Source organism: Alligator mississippiensis, chromosome 1 (genome assembly GCF_030867095.1).
Source record: "Alligator mississippiensis isolate rAllMis1 chromosome 1, rAllMis1, whole genome shotgun sequence".
Classification (NCBI taxonomy): Eukaryota; Metazoa; Chordata; order Crocodylia; family Alligatoridae; genus Alligator; species Alligator mississippiensis.
The window spans coordinates 387,041,958-387,059,757 of record NC_081824.1 but is presented as its reverse complement, the minus strand read 5'-3'; the positions used below and the strand labels follow the sequence as shown (position 1 = coordinate 387,059,757).

Here is a 17,800-nt window from a genome sequence, read left to right as displayed (position 1 = left end):
CACAAACTCCCTAACAGAACTAGCGAACTTAGCATTCACCAGGAAAGAAGTTTGATGTTAGGATCTAATCTAAGTCCTGAGTGAAGAAAGAAATTGAGGGCATTAATTGGCCTCTTTTCCATGATAGTAGTCAAGGTCCTAGTGCCTTTCACAGGGCAGAGAACAGAAGAGAAAGGTGCTGAAACAGAAAATATATTTAAGGTGGACAAGTTCTTATTGGCAGAATACTTGTAGCTATTGGAGGTGAAGGCAAATACAGATAGCTCTTGGCTTGGCTGCCCCAGGGACTCTGTTACTGAATGGAGTCTAGAAATATAGAAGTGGATGATCTGTGAGTAAAACCAGTAAAAAAATGATAGTTTGGAGAGTTGAGACCTAAAGGGACTCAACTTCCTTTCTGGAGACATTCTCAAAAATCAAGTTTTAAAATAAATTAGTTTATCTGAAAGTAGAATCATTTTAAGGGAGGAACAATGAAACAGCATAATTTTTGTTTTTCACTCTTAGGGAGATGTTCAGAGTTGCACTCAAATTCTTCAGATATGTTTGTAACGCAGAAAATTCCACCATGTTGATAATCCTTAATTAAAGAAAATGAGAATTACCTAAAATGGACTGAGATTTCCTTGAGTAGTTAGCATACCTCAAACCATGCATCTCAAGCAAAACTAGGGTATAGCGCTGAATTTAGTGATGGTAAATTCCATTTTCTGTCTAAAGTATTTCCTACTGAGATGACATAGGAACCAAACACTGTGCTAAAATATGGGAATCCTATTTGATAAGAGATTGCTGCAACTGTATGTTTGCAATAAGCTGACGTGAGTCTGAACATATGGTTCTTACTCTGGTTGTTGCAATGCATCGCACTGGCAATCTGTATTCTTCTTCCATTTTGGTCAGAGCAATGATGGTTTCAGCAATGGCATTCTTTGTTACCCGGGACCAAGCTTCAGAGAGGTGACCCTGTTAAAAAAAAGACTATATAGTTTATCCAACTCAATTTGTTAAGAACATAAGAACCATCATGGGTTAGACCAATGGTCCATCTGGCCAGTATCCTGTCTCCAATAGTGGATGAAGTGGATGCTATAGAGGGAGAGTACTGAACTGGCTATTCTCTGGAATGATCTATCTCCTAGTCATTATCCTCATTACCCTCTCTGACATCTACCATCATAGGTTTAGAGATGTCAAAGGAAACACATTCAACCATTCTGTTCAACAGCTATTAATTGAGCTATAAACCATGAATTTGTTTAGTCTCTTTTTGAACATGGCTATGCTATTTGCCTCTACCATCTTCCATAACAATGGATTTTGCAAGTTAACTACATGTTGCTATCATTTGCCCCATTAAAAATATCAAATAGAAATGAAACTTCAATTGCAGGGACTCAAAGGAATGGTAAGAATAAATGGAATTTAAGTACAATGCTCATCAGTAAAATCAACCTGTTCCAGCATACACTATTTGATAATGGTTATTTCCTTCTCTAGGCTTAGAAGAAAAAACATTGATTTCTCAAATACGCAATAATTACTGGCAAATGCCAAATTATCTACTATGTGTATGGACTCTTGGGATAATTTGCTACAGAATTAAGAATCCTTTTGGTGAGGAATCAGCAGAACCCTCCACCTTAAAGCACCCAGGTACTCTACACAATGAATAGCAAAGGAAAGGTATTAAGGAAGGGATACTCAGAAACCATCTGTGTGGGAAGCCCAAAAATACAGCCAGAGATAAAATGCAGGAAAGAATACAGAGCTTCGGTTGTCACCCTGAGCTGACTGACCAGTTTTAGATGCCTGCATTTTTGGCTAAGGTAGTTTCCTTTGCAATCTCCTAGAATTATTTGCTTAAGTTTCTAAAGAAAGCCTTTCTCCTCTTCAAAGAAAGCAAATTGCACCATTCCATATTAGTCAATGGTTTAATAGTAAGAACAATCTTCTGGGATGCGGGGCATCTGGATAAATCCTTGATACCAAGCAGGGATTTGAAACCACACCTCCATGTACCAAGGAAATGCCTTATATACTAGTCTGTTAGGTTTTTTGGGATTTGTTCCTCTCAACTTCACTTGTTGAAGCTGTTCTGCTTAGAATACATTATGTATTAGGAAAACAAAGAGAAACTACCAACACCCAGCAGTTAGGGCTTTACCTGAGAAGTGGAATAAAAGCCCTCTTTGAGTATTTTATTGATATAAAGGGGAACTGCCCCCAACAGGAAGACTGAGCCAGTCACCCTGAAGTACCTTTTGTCCTCAAGGTTAGTAGGGCCGCACAAAACTTTGATAGCCAATTCGATTCGGAGGAGATTCGGTCCAATTTGGTGGCTGAATCTCCAAGTTGAATCGGGAGACCAATTGCAAGCTCCAAATTGACTCAGAAGTCTCCGAATTGATTCAGAAAAGATTCAGCCATTTTTCGAGATTCAGTCATAGACTAAACAGGCAGCAATCCTCAAGGATGCTGGACACAGCTGCCTCCAGCTGGTAAGTTTGTTGTGATTGGGTGGGGGGCAGGGGCAGAAAAACGCTCCCACAGCAAGGGAGGAATTGGGGCTGGGACAAGCTGCCCAGCTGGGGCGGGGTGTGGGCAGAGCCATCCCTAGGGATGTGCAGGGCTTGGGGAGGGGGTGGCAAGTGGTCAGCTACAGGAATTGGGGGGGGGGGGGGGGGAAGCAGCCAGAGTGACAGCATGCAGTGGTGGTGCATGGTGAAGCCTGTACAAAACTGTACCCCCCCAGCTCCAGCTGCTCACCATGCCCACCTCCTGGGCCCTGCACACCCCTAGGGATGGCTCTGGCTGCACCCCCTGCCCCAGCTGGGCAGCTTGTTCCAGCCCCAATCCCTCCCTCACTGTGGGAGCATTGATTTGCCCCCCCCCACGCCCTTTCCCTCTGCCCACCACAACAGACTTACCAGCTGAAGACAACCAGCTGTGTCCAGCGTCATTGAGGGCTGCTGCCTGTTTAGTTTATGGCCGAATCTCCAAAGCAGCACTGAATCTTCCGATTCAGCCGACTCAAATCAGGACAGTTATTTGACTTGAATCACTGTCCCTCCAAATCGGTCGAATCTGAATCCAAAGCAAATACTTGCCGCTTTGCACAGGCCTAATGGTTACGGCATTTGCCTGGGATATGAGAGAGATTTTCAAACTCCTGCTCTAGAGTAGGTATTTTGACCTAGGTCTCCTGTACCCCACGTGAGTGTCCCAAGTGTGAGGCAAAACTGGGTGATGGGCCATGGCGCGCAGATTAAAGCCACCCTAACCAGCTCTTTTTAGTGAGGTTGGCATCAGGCTAAGTATGCTCAGAATATGCTACAAGATTTTGTCCTGCTAGAGCTATGTGAGGGAGAGCCTAATTTGTAATTCTTGCTGTGAAGATTTGGGGATAATGCTCCTAATGATTCATTAACTATGAAGGAACAGCCAAGGGCAGAAGCAGGACACATATAACTCTTGTTGATTTTAAGTTCCTGCTCTAAACTGTGGAGGTATCAGTATTTCTCCCTGAAAGCAAGATTTTCTTTTGACTTGGGGAAAAAAAAATATAGCACCTTCATACTAAATAGATTATTTTTCCCTGCTATACATTTCCCCCAAACTCAGCCAGTAGATACTTGGCATAGAAAATGTTGTTCCAAAAATAGTTAAGCTCTGCAATTATAAACCAGGGGTGTCAAAACACATCAGTGCTCCCAGGTTAGTTCCAGACCACAAGGCTCCCTGGAGTCCAGACCCAGTAACAGCAGAGGGTGCAGAGGCCAATACACCTGATGCTTGACCCCACTGCTGAAAACATGTCCCCAGCAGGGCTCCATAGCTGGGAATTTGATGGTAGACCCCAGCCCTGCTCACCCTACACCTGAATTCCCAACCCCTCTGAGGGCCTCACGAACTGCATCAAAAGGCTCTATGGACTGGATTGGGCCCACAGCTATGTCTGCCATCTCTGTTATAAAGAAAATCAGAATTAAAAATTAGAACTGATAAGAAATCTTGGACCATCTAAATGACTGCAGCACTACCAGCTCCACCTCTGCCAATGTTATTTGAATGTACATTTTCATGTTTGTAATGTGAAACATTCAGAAAGTTAAAATTCAGATTGAAGGCCATAAAGTGTAGGAAATTTGACTATTTAGCTCTGAACAACTATGACTTTTGCTGAGTGCAAACAGAGTTCTGAGCACTAAACATTCCTTAAAATTAGGTTTCGAGTGTCTAATTTAGTCACTCAAAAAAATACATTAGTGGCTACTTCTGAAAAATGAGTCCAAGTGACTCATCCAACATCATATGGATAGCATGTAGCGAAGACAGAGATAGAACCCAGTTCTTATGGATTCCTATTCAGTGTTTTAACTAAAAAAAAAAGAGACCTTTTCTGAACTCCCTACCCAATTTACAATTTCAAACTACCAAATGAAGCAAAGCTCCCGTGAGAAAGGGAAAAGAAAAACAAATAGTTCAACAAATCAGAAGCATTTCAATATCAAACACTTAGAGAATGGAAGCTTACTGCTGCCATGTCCTTAATCAGTTTAATAATGATTTCTGATATCTGTGTAGGAGTTGAGCCCTTCATCCACCAATGGCTTTCACCTCGCCGAATATAGCTGTAGACAGATAATAAATAAGACCAATTAAATTAATAAAGGCAATCCATTGGTAGATTCCAAAAATATCCAAAGTGATATTACAAGTGTTCAGTGCCTGTGTTTTAAAATCAATATAATACTACTTGATAATGAAACTAGTTTTAAAAGCAATGCACAACTATTTATTTTCAGATTATAAAAGGGAGAGATAAAGAGTGCATCTTACTTTAAATTCTCTGACCTGTCTGTATGTTCAGCTTGACAAAATACAGTTTTTACCAACCTGGAATTGAAAATCATTGGAAGTGTTACTGTAGTAACTCCTTTGCCTGCAGCAGTGCCAGCTGTTCCAGTTATTGTGGTTCCTTTGGCCTTTAGTTGTACAGTGAGTGCTTTGGCAATACAACCCAGGAACATGTCCAAGATGCCCAATTTATTCCAATCTCCTTTTTCTGTTGAGTGAATGATATCACTGATATCTGCTGGTGGCAGGGATTTTACTCCTATGATGCTAGCCAACCGACTAGGGGTCACTTCAGGCAAAACACGGCGTAGTAATGATGTTACCTAGCAGAAGAACAAGAGCAACAGAAAACCAAATGAGAAAGCTGAGATATTCCGAAATAAAATTTTTAGAAAAGCTTTAATTTATGAGTGTTTCAGTATGTTATTTCCATAATTTACTTTCTATGTAAAAATGTACCTCTCAGGAATTTTGTAACATTTGCAGAATCCTTTGAAATGTCATGTAAAGTGCACAATTATGCCTAGGCAGACAAGGTTCTTTGGGTAAATCTGATATCTGTTATTAGACAATTCAAATAGTTGGAAAAATTATTCTTAGCAACCTTTCAGGTATAAATATTCTTCACCAGGCTGAGGAAGTATTTGCAGTTGGTATGTGCTCTTCCTGGATGGAATGTATAGTAAAGACGACAGAGGCTGGTATGCATGCAAGAAAGCCAGTCAGTGAAGATGTAAATTGACGAGTCAGTGGGTGACAGACAGGGGGGAGGGGGAATAGAGCTGGCAAATAGTAGAGAGGTACCTGGGGAGTCAGATGTCAGGCAAGTTATAAAGTGGCAATTATGCCTAGTGTATTTGTTGAAGAGACTGGGTTGCTTGAGCCTAGGGTCCACATTGGCAATACCAGGGTTTTAATGGATTTGGCAGAGTTAGTGGTGGTGGCCAAAACAGACACCTCTGGTGTTGCAGAGACCTCAGTACAGAGGGTCTTGGTACAACTCAGGATGAACCTATTCACTTGGATACTGGTACCCAGTGGCCAATACTGCGCTCCCTCAAACCACCATGTCATCTTGTTGCAGCAGCGAAGAAGCAATTAAGACTTCATTAAAAAAAACAAACTTGCATGTTATTTACCTTCAGATTAGTGAGATTCAGTATACCTACTGGATACTTTGAAAGAGGAAGGTGCGATTGACTGAGTACTGTAAAGGTCAGGTGTTGGCTTGAAGGAGCTCTATACAACTTTCCAGGTTGGATGGGGAGGAAGCCAGCAGGGGAAATACACCTTAGTTTGAGATGGGCTAAGTCAAGTATGACAGATGGGCCATATCCGGGCCATGGTGCCGTATATTTGGCCCACGTGTCTCTGACTGACTCGGTCTGGTGTGCAATCTGCACCAGGTACTGCAGGTGCTGTTTGTGGCACAGAGGGCCGGTCAAGGGGTCACACTGTATGCGGTGCCCTGCCAGACCAGCCCTACACACTGGCTGACATACGCAGATGGTCTAGCGTACAGGTAAGCAACCTTTTTTGGTCGGAGTGCTGAAAAAACCACAATGTCTATCTTGGAAGGTGCCAGAGTGCCAACATGCTGAAGCCCGGAGTAGCTGTTTGCAGCCAGCCCATGGAGCCCCATCTGCTTGCAGCAGGTCTTGCAGCCTCCCAGCCACCTGCTGAGAGCAGCCTGGGCTCTGCGGCTGGCGGCAGCTGCTTAGAGCCTGGGCTGGCGGTGGTGTGCCAAGCAAAATGGTCTTGTGTGCCATGCTTGGCACACCACCGAGCCATTGTGCAGGGGCTAATCCAGTAGGGTGCTGCATGCAGCACGAACCCTGTGCCAGCCCCCTAGGGAGGCCACAGGTGGTACCTGCAGCACTGGGTCTAGCTTGCGCACTGCTTACAATGAAAATCCCAGAGCAGGGCTGGCATGTGCTGCCCACAGCACAGGGGTTCAGCATGGAGAGCATGCTGCATGTGGTGCCCCACACCAAACTGGCCCTCTGTGCTGTCTCTGGCATGGCTCAATCCAGTCCAGGGGGCCAGATGAGTTTGATGCTCCTGATTTAGGGGTGAAACATTCTAAGCGTGCAGAAAAGATACCTGCCCAGCAAAAAGTAAAAATATACAAAGACTGAGAAAGGAAGACTCCCAGAAAGCTAGCAACAATCTAGGGTACAAATAGGCAGCAACTAGCTGTTCAAATTTTGAAAATGAGTTGGTGAAAAACAGGCACATTAAGAAAACACCTTGGACATTAGAAACTGTTTTCAAGCCATGGACAAAGAGAAATATCTGAGTTGGATATTATTAGTCAAAAGTCTCTGCATTTGTCAATGGGTGTGTAAGCCCCTACAGTAGACTATATGTATGAAATAGCACTTGAACAATTAAAAAAGATTTGCTGAAAAAAATTACTTTTCATTACCTCTGCACACCTCATGTCTTTTGCATGCTGGTGCTGCTCTCTCAGGTTCTTTATACACATATTCTAGCAGTGGGTGTGGGGGTGAGGGGAGAAGTGGAGGCGTTTTAATTAGAGGAGCTTAGAGCTGCTCTAAGTGAAGTGCCCGGAGCATCATGTGTATCAGCATTCCCAAGCTAAAAAATAGTGGTGGGGGCACTTAAACTAAATTTTGTGAACGAGCTTTAGTTAAAGTGCCCCGCCACCATTTTTCAGCTGGACTGTGGTAATTATTATGCTTCAGCAGACTGTGATGCACTGTAATTTACAGTACGTAGAAGAAGCTTCACTGCGTGTGTATAGGTGCCCTCAGGGTCCATATCTAGACCACTAGGCAAATCACTCAAAACCCTAAACTTGAATGCAATACTAGGTTGAATAGTTAAATAAAAATATATTGGTCCAGCAATGTTAATTTGGCCAAGATGAACACAAGAGGTATTTCTATTTTTCTGTATAAATGAATAATTTAATACATTTTAGCTTGCATTTTATAATCTTTAATATTACTTTTGGAACCGTAACACCCCTCCATTTCCTGAACTCCTAAATTTAAACTGGGCAGCCTTACACATTGCAATGTACTAATTTTTTCCTTTTACAGAAAAAAAATATTGTCTGTTCTTAAGAATATTAGATACTAAATAACTAAAATTCTAAGTAGTGTTAAGAATGAAGCACACATTTATTTACCTATGATAGCTGCTTCTTTGTGGAAGTGATTGGAGGTGAGGAGGGGATGGCGGGGCAGGGGTAAAAAAGTTTGCAATTTTCCTGATGCTATAATTGCACAAAGGAGCAAAAACAGGTACGGAACTTCAAGACTGTCTGATAACACCTACATAGGAATGATGTGAAAAGGAAGGTATTTATTATAATCTGCTAAAGTCATAAGAATGTCAACCAAACATGCTCAGAAATGACTGGGCAAGCTCACAAGTAGCCTTTTCCAAACCTAGCAAAGGCACAGCTTTTCACAACTACTCTCATGCAAAAATCTCAGCTTTCAAACTTGAGCCATGGCTAAAGTAGTAAAGTTAGATTTTTTTTTTAATGGCAAAGGTAATGGTTTTCATATTTTGCAAAGAAAATCTCTGGTTCTGGAATAAAGAATACACACATTCAGAGAAGTAAAGCAGACAAATGAAATAGGTTTTTTTTAAATGGATCCCTCTTTTTGTTATGTTCAAAAACAAGAGATTACGGCACAACCACTGTGGGGTCTATGCCTATTTCAGGATTTGAGCATTTGTCTTAAAAAATTAAGAGCTCTTATGCTTCTGAAGAAAAAAGTTTCAAAACCTGGAGTCCAGGATAAATTAGCCTGTTATTCCTATCTTTCTAGGAGAGCCTGAAAGGAGTACCAGCGGAATGAAGTCACATTTTGGATAGAAGTGGTGATGCAGGGATTACATTATGGAGGTACAGCCAGAGGTGCAGAAAATGAGGTCCTCATAAATAGCATCTCAAATTCTCTTAATACATGCTGACTCTCAGTTTTAATGTTTAATTGAACTGGTGCTTGTTAGAATTTGCCAGTTCATTTGAGACGTTTCTTTAGGTTACATTTCACTTCTCTTTTGTCATTTGCGTGTATTTCCCTGTGTCACTTCATGGATAAGGTGTCATTTTCACAATATAAATAGTAAAATAATAGAAATGGTGGAAATGAATCCTTCTTCAAAGAAAAGGTTGTGTTAAATTAACATACACTACTTTTTTTAATTTAAAAGAAGGATTATCTTCTCCTCTGTGAGCCTCTCATGTAGCAAAGTATAGGCTGCTCCAACTCCTGGTACCATCAGTGGAGAATTCCCCACGGTGCAGCCTTTCAACAAGACAACTTACATTGCCTTCAATGGCTCTCATCAGAAACTGTCAGGGTGAGAAAGGAATGGCTGCAGAGCAAGAGAAAAGCTGGGAACAGGTATGTACTTGGAAGTATTCCAAAATCTACAGTGCTACAAATTTGGTACTCTGTAGATACATGCCCCTCCTGAAGCACTTAAAAAGGGGGCCATGAAGATAGGCAGCAGCACTCTTCTCCAAGGCCCTGAGTTGTAGAAAAAGAATCTCCACATGCCCCATAGCCTCTGGAAGCTCCAGAGTGCTTCAAATAGCATGTCTGCTGAGGGCCTAAAAATGAGATTACTATTCAGAAGCAGCCAGAGAGAAGCTTCTAACTAGTTTAGATTTACAAGGTGTAAACTGATTTTAAAGCCACAGGAATTGTATGACAAGGTTCTTTGCATAGATGTGATATCTTTTATTAGATCAACTAAATAGTTGAAAAAAATTGTTCTTTGCAAGCTTTCGGGCACAAGTACCCTTCTTCAGGCATAGACAGTCTGAAGAAGGGTTTTTGTGCCCGAAACCTTGCAAAGAACAATATTTCCAACTATTTAGTTGGTCTAATAAAATATATCACATTTACCCAAAGAACCTTGTCTGCCTATGTCCTTAGACCAACACAGCTACAACCAACAACCCTAAAGGAATTGTGTCAATTACTATGAATATTAAAACAATAACGCTTCCAAGATGTGTCAATTCTCATAGAAGTTTTTATTGCTCCCAGAAAATATTTAGTTTTTAAAAGGTGTAATAAAATAGTGGGGTATTTTTTAAATCCTTGTACATATATATTATTTCGCTGTCAATAAAGCTGACAACTGGAAATACAGATTTTGTTGTAAATTCTTTTTCCGTATTACCATTACTTATTTAAACATGCTCTTCCATTTGGACCAACTAAAACTATTCGCAGGCCTGTGAAATTGGAGAAGAGAAAAATTTCCAAGGGTAACAGACAAGCAAATCACAGAAGAAAAGACTGCTTGGTGAGTGGAAGGATCAAGACTTCTGAAAATGGAAGAAGGTCATTATTATCTGTAGTGTGAAAAAAGACTATCCAGAGCCAGGTAGATTTGAAAGCTTTTCTAAGTCTACACTATCTTTTATTGGACCAACTGTATGGATATCACCCCCAAACATCCTTGCCCCTCTGATTTTTATATTTTTTTAAAAATGAAAACCAGAAACAAGAAATATAGCTACATTCCATTTAAAAAACAAACAAACAGTTCATACACATTCTATACCACCAAACCTAGGATGATCTAAACCTCTAGTAGAAGGCTTTTGTGATAAGCAGTGCAACAAATAAAGAGCAGTTACACTCACCTGCCTTTGCACCCTGGGAGAGGCAGTATGTAGGAGCGAGAAGAGATCCTGAAGCAGAGTCAGCTGCTGAGCCAGGTACTGACGACCTACATTAGAACCACTCAGTGCTAAAACCATGGACAGTAGCTCAAAGCAGTAAGCATCAGAGGATGCATCTTCATCATTAGGCTGAGAGTTGGCATTCTCCTTGCTAGAGATGGCATGCTCCCACTCCTCACGCACGCGGGTTGCTTCCATTCGGATTGCCTGGACTATGTGAGCACACACCTAATCAAGTAGAAGCCACACAATGTATTAAAATGTAATCTTTTTATGTTTTAAAACACTTAACACCTTCAAGATTGTGTCAAATAAATAAGCACAGGAAATTTAACTGACTTTTTTTATATTATTGCCCAACATATATACAAATAAAGGACAAAGGTTTAGTGTGAGTGCCAAACATAAGGATGCTTCAATTTAATGAAAAATCAGGGATAAGACATACAATTACACATCTTTAAAAAAATAGGTCATATATATCTTATGCTACCCAGCACATGGTGATCTAACTTTTAGCAGAATTGTATGTATGTGTTATATACTTCTGAAACTACTAAAAAATTTTGTATTTCATTTGCCTAGGCTTTTGTGTGTTTGGATCTAAAACCTCAGATCCAAACCATCATGAATTTTGTAAGTAGAAATAATTTCAGAGTCCAGACCCTCATTTTCCTGATGATTGTTATCTATGATCTACAAAACCAAATAGGTTTTGGTGTCAAGGAGGGTTAAAAAAAAAGGACCCTCCTTGACAACAAAGAGAGAGAGAGAGAGAGAGAGAGAGAGAGAGAGAGAGAGAGAGAGAGAGAGAGAGTACACGTACAAGGATCTAAACTTTGTGGCTCTCATATGAAACAGTGATACAGTAAACACTAATTAGCACTGCTTGTAATTCATTTAAATATTATTTTACATGAAGATCCATAAATATTAAATCCAGTTAACACATATACAAACATGATTTATAAGAAAACAAAACCCTGACTGCAGCAACTGTCAAACAACATGTCAAATCAATTTTGTATTTCCTGGAAAAGAGCAAAATGACAACATAGGGTGAACACTTTAATACCGTAGGAACTTTGCTGAAAACAAACCTGCTTTTGTAAATTTGTCAATTTGCTTCTGCTGAATATGATCCCCACCATGTGTTCTTTAAGGTCTGCATCTGATGTTGCCTTTAGAAAAAACAGAAATACCATTAGATAAAGATTTTTAAATCATTTCTGCACTGCTGTAGAAACAGAGATGAGAGATGGAATATAAACCTATTGTATATTAAAAGTGTGCACGTTTTGTTGTAATGTATTTGTATAAAATAAACCGAGACATGTAAAGCATGTTTATACCTTTTTCTTAATATACATGCAAGGGATAAAGTTTAGAGTACAAATATTCAAGTATTTAGCCAGCAAACTCAAGCAAATAAAAATCAGTCTTCCAAGATCCATTCTGGTGAATTCAGCTTTCCACCTCACGCTAAAGCAAATGATCTATTTAGATTAAGTGAATTCATACTAATTAATTTTCCAGTGCTGGTACATTTTAAATTAAATGCATCTTCCTAGGGAACAATCTCAATCAGATTAAATATTATGCATTTTATAACATGTAACTTTAAATGACAGAGGCAACAAAACTCAGACATCTCTTTCAGGATTCACTATAACCATCAGGACTGGATAATTAATCATTGTATGACAATTCAATATTATTTTCTTTAAAAAGCTTGATTACTTTCCAACATTAGCATTGAATTCTTCTCTCTTTCAAATACTCATTGACCTAATTAGACTTGTGAAATATAATGAACTGATCCTGCTGGAAACTGAAGCCATTTATGCAAAATGGTTTCTCACCATGGCTTCCCAAAAGTCATTCCCATAATGACTCCTCCATGAAACGCTTATAGTTCTGATTTGTCTATTAATAAAAATGAAAATGATAAAAAACATCTTTTAAAAACAGGTATGGACAGTAGGATGCTTTGGTGTGAAGCCTATCTATGGCAAAAAGATGCATGATGATGTAGCTAAAATAACTGCTGAAAAATGTCTTGGATAACTTTTTCAGTATATAATAATTATAGAGTACAAATAAATACATTGTGTACTTTTTCTTCTCCTTCTGGGGAAGACAACAGTGCTTTTTCTTCTTGTTCCGGGGTTGGCTCAGCATCTCCAGAGATGAGTTTTCCAAACACCTGTCAGAAATCACAAAGATTAAATTTACAAAGGTCAAAATAGGCTTGGGTGGACAATTTTTTTGATAATACATTAGAGAAGTTTATGTAGTTACTCTTTAAAGTCTGCCAGTCTGCTGGGTCTAATCTTTTTTTTTTTCTATAATGACACCTATTACCTGTAAACATAAAAGCAATTCAAAATACCTACATTTTTATTCAATTAATATGTAACTGGGTCAAGATTCTGATTAGGGTCTCTAAGTTGGGCACACTATTAAAATAATAGACAATTCCTGCCTGAATGAGCTTACAATCTAAGATGACAAAGCAAGCAAAAGGTAGGGGAAAGAGGTGAATCAGACTTTAAAAATATCAGAGGATGCTAAAAGAGTTAGTAGGGAGAACACAAGGAGAGTGACAATGAGAAGCAAGATGTAAAAACATGGGGAGGTACCGGAAAGCAGTATGAATCCTTGGTATAATCAGAGAAAGATGGGAAGAGCTAATCAACTGACACATTTGTAAGTAATTTTACAACAAAACACTAAAATGCCAGAAATAGCTTTACTTCACCAATTATTTTAACCACTGCAATTTTCCTTTAACTTCTTTTGTGGCAGAGCTACTTATCACTTGACCATCACCAGACAAAAAGGGGAAAACATAGATATCTCTCTTTTAAAAGGATCATGTCACCAAATCTTTGTAGTTTTCATATGATCTGTTGGTTAGTGATGTGATTAAGTACAATGTCCCACCTGGGATGTAATAAGTCGGAATACTCGTAGGGTCTCAGATTCACAGTTTCTTTGCTGAGCTACACTTGCAGAGATTTGGCCTGCGATTTTAATGCTTTCACCATCTTTCCATCCCAGAACTTTCACTTGTCGGACTCTTAGTGTGTTCTCTGGACCCTTCAATTCGATTTTAATGATGTGATTATCTCCACCAGGAAGTTCACTTGTTACCCAACCAATGTGTCTCGAATCCAAGTCAACCTGGCAAATGGGAACATAAAGATTTAATTCTGTAAAAAAATAAGGCTAAGAGTCAAATGCACTTGGTGGGTTATTGCTAAAAAATAAGCGAGTGATAGCCAACAGTCCATGTGAAACAATAAGATAACTCCTATTACAACAACCACCAACCTTCACAACTTAAGACTGCAGCACCTTGGTTGAGAATCACTAGTTTAGTCTAATGCACAAAACCTCATCATGTGACATCTTTCATAAACTGATCAAAACTCAGTCTTAAAACTAGCTTTTTTCTTTTGCTTTCACAACTGCTAGAAGGCTATCTAGAACCTCACTACTCTGATAGTTAGAAATCTCCTATATTCCAGTCTTAAATTTCCTGGTGGCAAGGCTATACTTATTTGTTCTTGTACTAACATTGTCTTGTTGCTTAAATCACTCTTATTCCTCCTTGTTGCTTTATGTATTTATACAGAGAAATTCTATCCTTCATTCTGCTGGTCATAATAAACAAGTTCTTTCAGCCTCCAATTTTCCCTAAACATCTTAGCAGCCCTTCACTGCAGCTGTTTTTGCTTGAATTATTTCTTCTTGAATGTGGGTGACCAGATCAGTAGACAGCATTCCAAATGAGGTTTCACCAGTGCTTTCTAAAACAGCATTAATACTACCCTCATTTATTAGAAATATCAATCTGATGCAAATGTGAACCTACAATGTCCTTTTCAAAGATACATCAAAGATGCAAGTTCCATATTTGCCTAATACACCTTGTCTCCTCTCCTCTTCCAACAATAAATAGTATTTCTCTTTTTCTGTGTTCAACTGACAATTTCTACTAGTTTATAGTAGAAATTGTTACTAGTCCTTAGGTGGATGATTTAATTCATTTCCATTTCTATTAATGCAGCTTTCAAGGTCATACCATGCTTCCTTTACACTACAAGAATTCTTCTTGTTATTAATATATCCCAATGTTGTGTTAACAGCAAATTTCTTTAGCATATTCCTAACTGATCCCGAGACCTGCAAGCTGGGAGCCCCTAGATCAAAGTCTCCTCAGCTGACAAGTCTCCTGTCCACACAGTGGGAGCTGGTGCAGGGGGAGCCTGGGATTGCGATCCTGGATTCCTTATACACCAGCAATAAGGTGTGAAAAGATCTGATGCTGGATCCCACAATCATGCCTCCTGCCATGCACATATTGCATGGCAGGAGGGGCAATTGTATGGATTACACATACATCCTATCACTTCTTTACCTGTATGCCTAGAGGTGCCTTTATAGGAACAACTGTAAACTACTCCCTCAAACAGGCTTGGTCTAAGCAGGCACCAGATTATTAACATTGTGTCAAGGCATGATATTTTTACATGAAGCAACAGATAAAATTATTTACCTGCTTTATTCTGCAAAGATCTTCTACTGCCTTACCAGTGAGGAAAGTCATTGAAGTCACTTTGTTCTGCAACAGACAAGCAAAACAAAAAAAGATAAGTAACTTCATTATGAAGCCAAGTAGCAGCATGGTAACTTCTTCCATATTAACATTACGTGATTATCTTTTTAGACAGAGGAGGGTGTGCATGCCTACATGGAATTAATGAAGCTGTACATTTCATATTTTAAAAGAAAAATATTGTTCAAGGCAGCATAAAGTTTTTGTTACTTAAAAAATACAAACAAGAAACATACATACAAATAATGAAAAAAGTTTTATTTATATTGAAAACCGGATAAGGAGCAGAAAATTCTCTCATTTCATCAAACTGAGGTGGCTATAAAGATAGATGTGAAACACTGCAGACTTACAGATCTAGCAGTATAGCTACATATACTTCATGTAAGAGCCCACTACAAAGCTGTTAAATTCTGAGTATACTGGACCTACTTTGCAGCTTCAGGTTTAATTAAAAGCCTTAACTTTTAACAAACAGGATCAGCATTCCTTGTTATTTAGTTTTATATTAAATTCAATATATTTTATACTTCCCCAGCATTTGAACAGTCTGCGTTTTACAGTCAATGTACTACTGTATCTCAGAAGCTGTTAGAAGGAAAAAGAAATTCTGGTCGCAAAGGGGAAGTATATATGGAAGTCTCTGTGGTACTTGGAGGCATGGGTAACAATTTAGGACTGTGCAATAAACTCTTCAATTATATGTTTATACACAAGGATTAACAGAGGAACAATTCTGTGGACATTTACATTTTCATGATTATGTTTCACAGTTAATATACCACTTAGAATAAAGCAATGGGCACCTTCAATTTTCCTTTCATGCTTTGTATAGCCTGCAAGTTTAAATGAATCAATTTCCATCACGTTTATGTTAAGAAGCTTTTCTAATCCATGAGGATTAGAACATTTTTAAAAATAAGGTTCAGAATGCTGAATCAAATTCAACAAGAAAATGGGGAAATAGTCTGTGGCTGAATACACAGAGTACCATGAGTTTTAAGATAAGCAAATTGGTATTTCCTCTTACCCCAAGATCTCGGGAGTTGTCTACATGAACACATACATAACGAGCATTGATTCCTTTTACACAATTAATTGTGATGTTTTTAGTTTTGTTTTTATCTTCATCTCCTGACTCCCAGAAGGTTTCTGTAGACCCATCTGTCAAACTGCCAATCATCGCAGGTCGGCTTGATGTTTTGATATCAACAATGCTGGTTAGATCTTTCAGACAAACTACTATACACAACTCCTGTAAAACAAACAAGATTTAAAGTATCTTAGAAAAGTAGTTCAAATAAAAACAAACATCTTACACACCTATTTGTTTTTTTTACAGGACTAACAGGAATAAATTCTCTAAATTAAAAGAAGAAACAATGATGCTGAATCACCCAATTACAGTTCCTACTTGACGGAGTTACAGCCATGAAGCAAAATATATGAAAATTAAAGTCAGTAGCTAACAATGTATTAAAAAAAAAAAAATCAGAAATAATACATGATTTCTTTTCTGTTACTCAATTCTCTTCTCTTGTCTTAGAGATGCTCATTAAAAAAGTAGCAATATGTGTCTTCAAAAAAACAAAAGGAGTAAGAAAGGTGTTGCAAGGACAGAAGACTGGAAATAAGTAGCAGCAACACAGAAGAATATGAATTTTAGAAACTTTTTTTTGAAATAATTTAAATTCAACTTAGAAAGGTTCTCCTACATGCCCCTGTAAAACTACGACAGAAAAGAGTGCTGGCCAATATTTCAAATTTTGGATTGGAATGTGGACTTAGCTTAAGCAATAGTTGGATGTCAACATCAAAATACCTTAATCTAAATATCAGGAAGAGAGGACTGGAAAATGAAGGCATCTATACATGCAAATAAATTTTTTTAAAACAACATTTTAATATTTTCAGTACTTTCATAAATACATATTTAATAAAATATCAGATGAGTAAGAACTGGAAAGCTGCAGTTTGATTAGGAGTGGAGCTTATCTACTGTTTTAGACTGATCTTCTACTTTTGCTATTTAGTGATGTAAGACTTACTTGATTCATGGTTTCAAAACCAGACTGTATACTAATACTAAAGCTCTCCTCACTATCACCATCATCAGATTTGGACAAAATGTTGTTAATGTGATGAAAGACATTGCTCTGATGTAGGAATTGGTGGTCAGATTGCTTGAATTTGAGGCTCCAGCATCTGAAAAACAAATTAGAAGTAACATTACTAAGTGTATTTTGAATTTGAAAATACTCTTGCCAGCAACAGTAATATTATGTTAAATAGCTTTATAAAACATCTTGAGACATCTTGAGACTCAGGATCAGAATTATATTGTCTATTGTTTTGAGAAAAATCAGGAAGTAACATCCCTTAGCATTGCAGAAGTTAAAAGCAGGAATACCTGTGAAAGTTATTTTTATAAGTGTGGCAATAATAATAATTCAACATATTCCTTTATGGCGATTGCAGTAATGAGCAAGTGAATACAGAAAGTTTTGATATTCAACTATATTAGATACGTTAAAGAATTCTTGAATACCATTTTAATGTTAAAGTGATGCATGTAGTATAGAATGCAAAAGGAAAAAATACTGTTTTATTTTCACATGCTCTCCAATACA

At 38.5% G+C, this 17,800-nt stretch overlaps 1 protein-coding gene across 19 annotated transcripts in view; it reads right to left on the bottom strand.

The window, feature by feature from the left end:
• The window catches only part of MYCBP2 (MYC binding protein 2), a 289,476-nt gene that overhangs the window by 21,288 nt on the left and 250,388 nt on the right, over positions 1-17,800 (bottom strand). For 17 of the 19 annotated variants that reach the window (XM_059712849.1, XM_019488555.2, XM_059714371.1 and 14 more), the window contains 10 exons: positions 17,219-17,375; positions 16,201-16,425; positions 15,111-15,176; positions 13,493-13,732; positions 12,654-12,752; positions 11,647-11,727; positions 10,508-10,774; positions 4,900-5,183; positions 4,538-4,634; positions 847-966 (listed from right to left, as the gene is read on the bottom strand). In XM_059712849.1, coding sequence (XP_059568832.1) covers positions 847-966; positions 4,538-4,634; positions 4,900-5,183; positions 10,508-10,774; positions 11,647-11,727; positions 12,654-12,752; positions 13,493-13,732; positions 15,111-15,176; positions 16,201-16,425; positions 17,219-17,375 — 1,636 coding nt within the window. The remainder of the gene's footprint in view (positions 1-846; positions 967-4,537; positions 4,635-4,899; positions 5,184-10,507; positions 10,775-11,646; positions 11,728-12,653; positions 12,753-13,492; positions 13,733-15,110; positions 15,177-16,200; positions 16,426-17,218; positions 17,376-17,800) is intronic. The other 2 variants (XM_059713661.1, XM_059718621.1) reach the window with 1 other exon arrangement.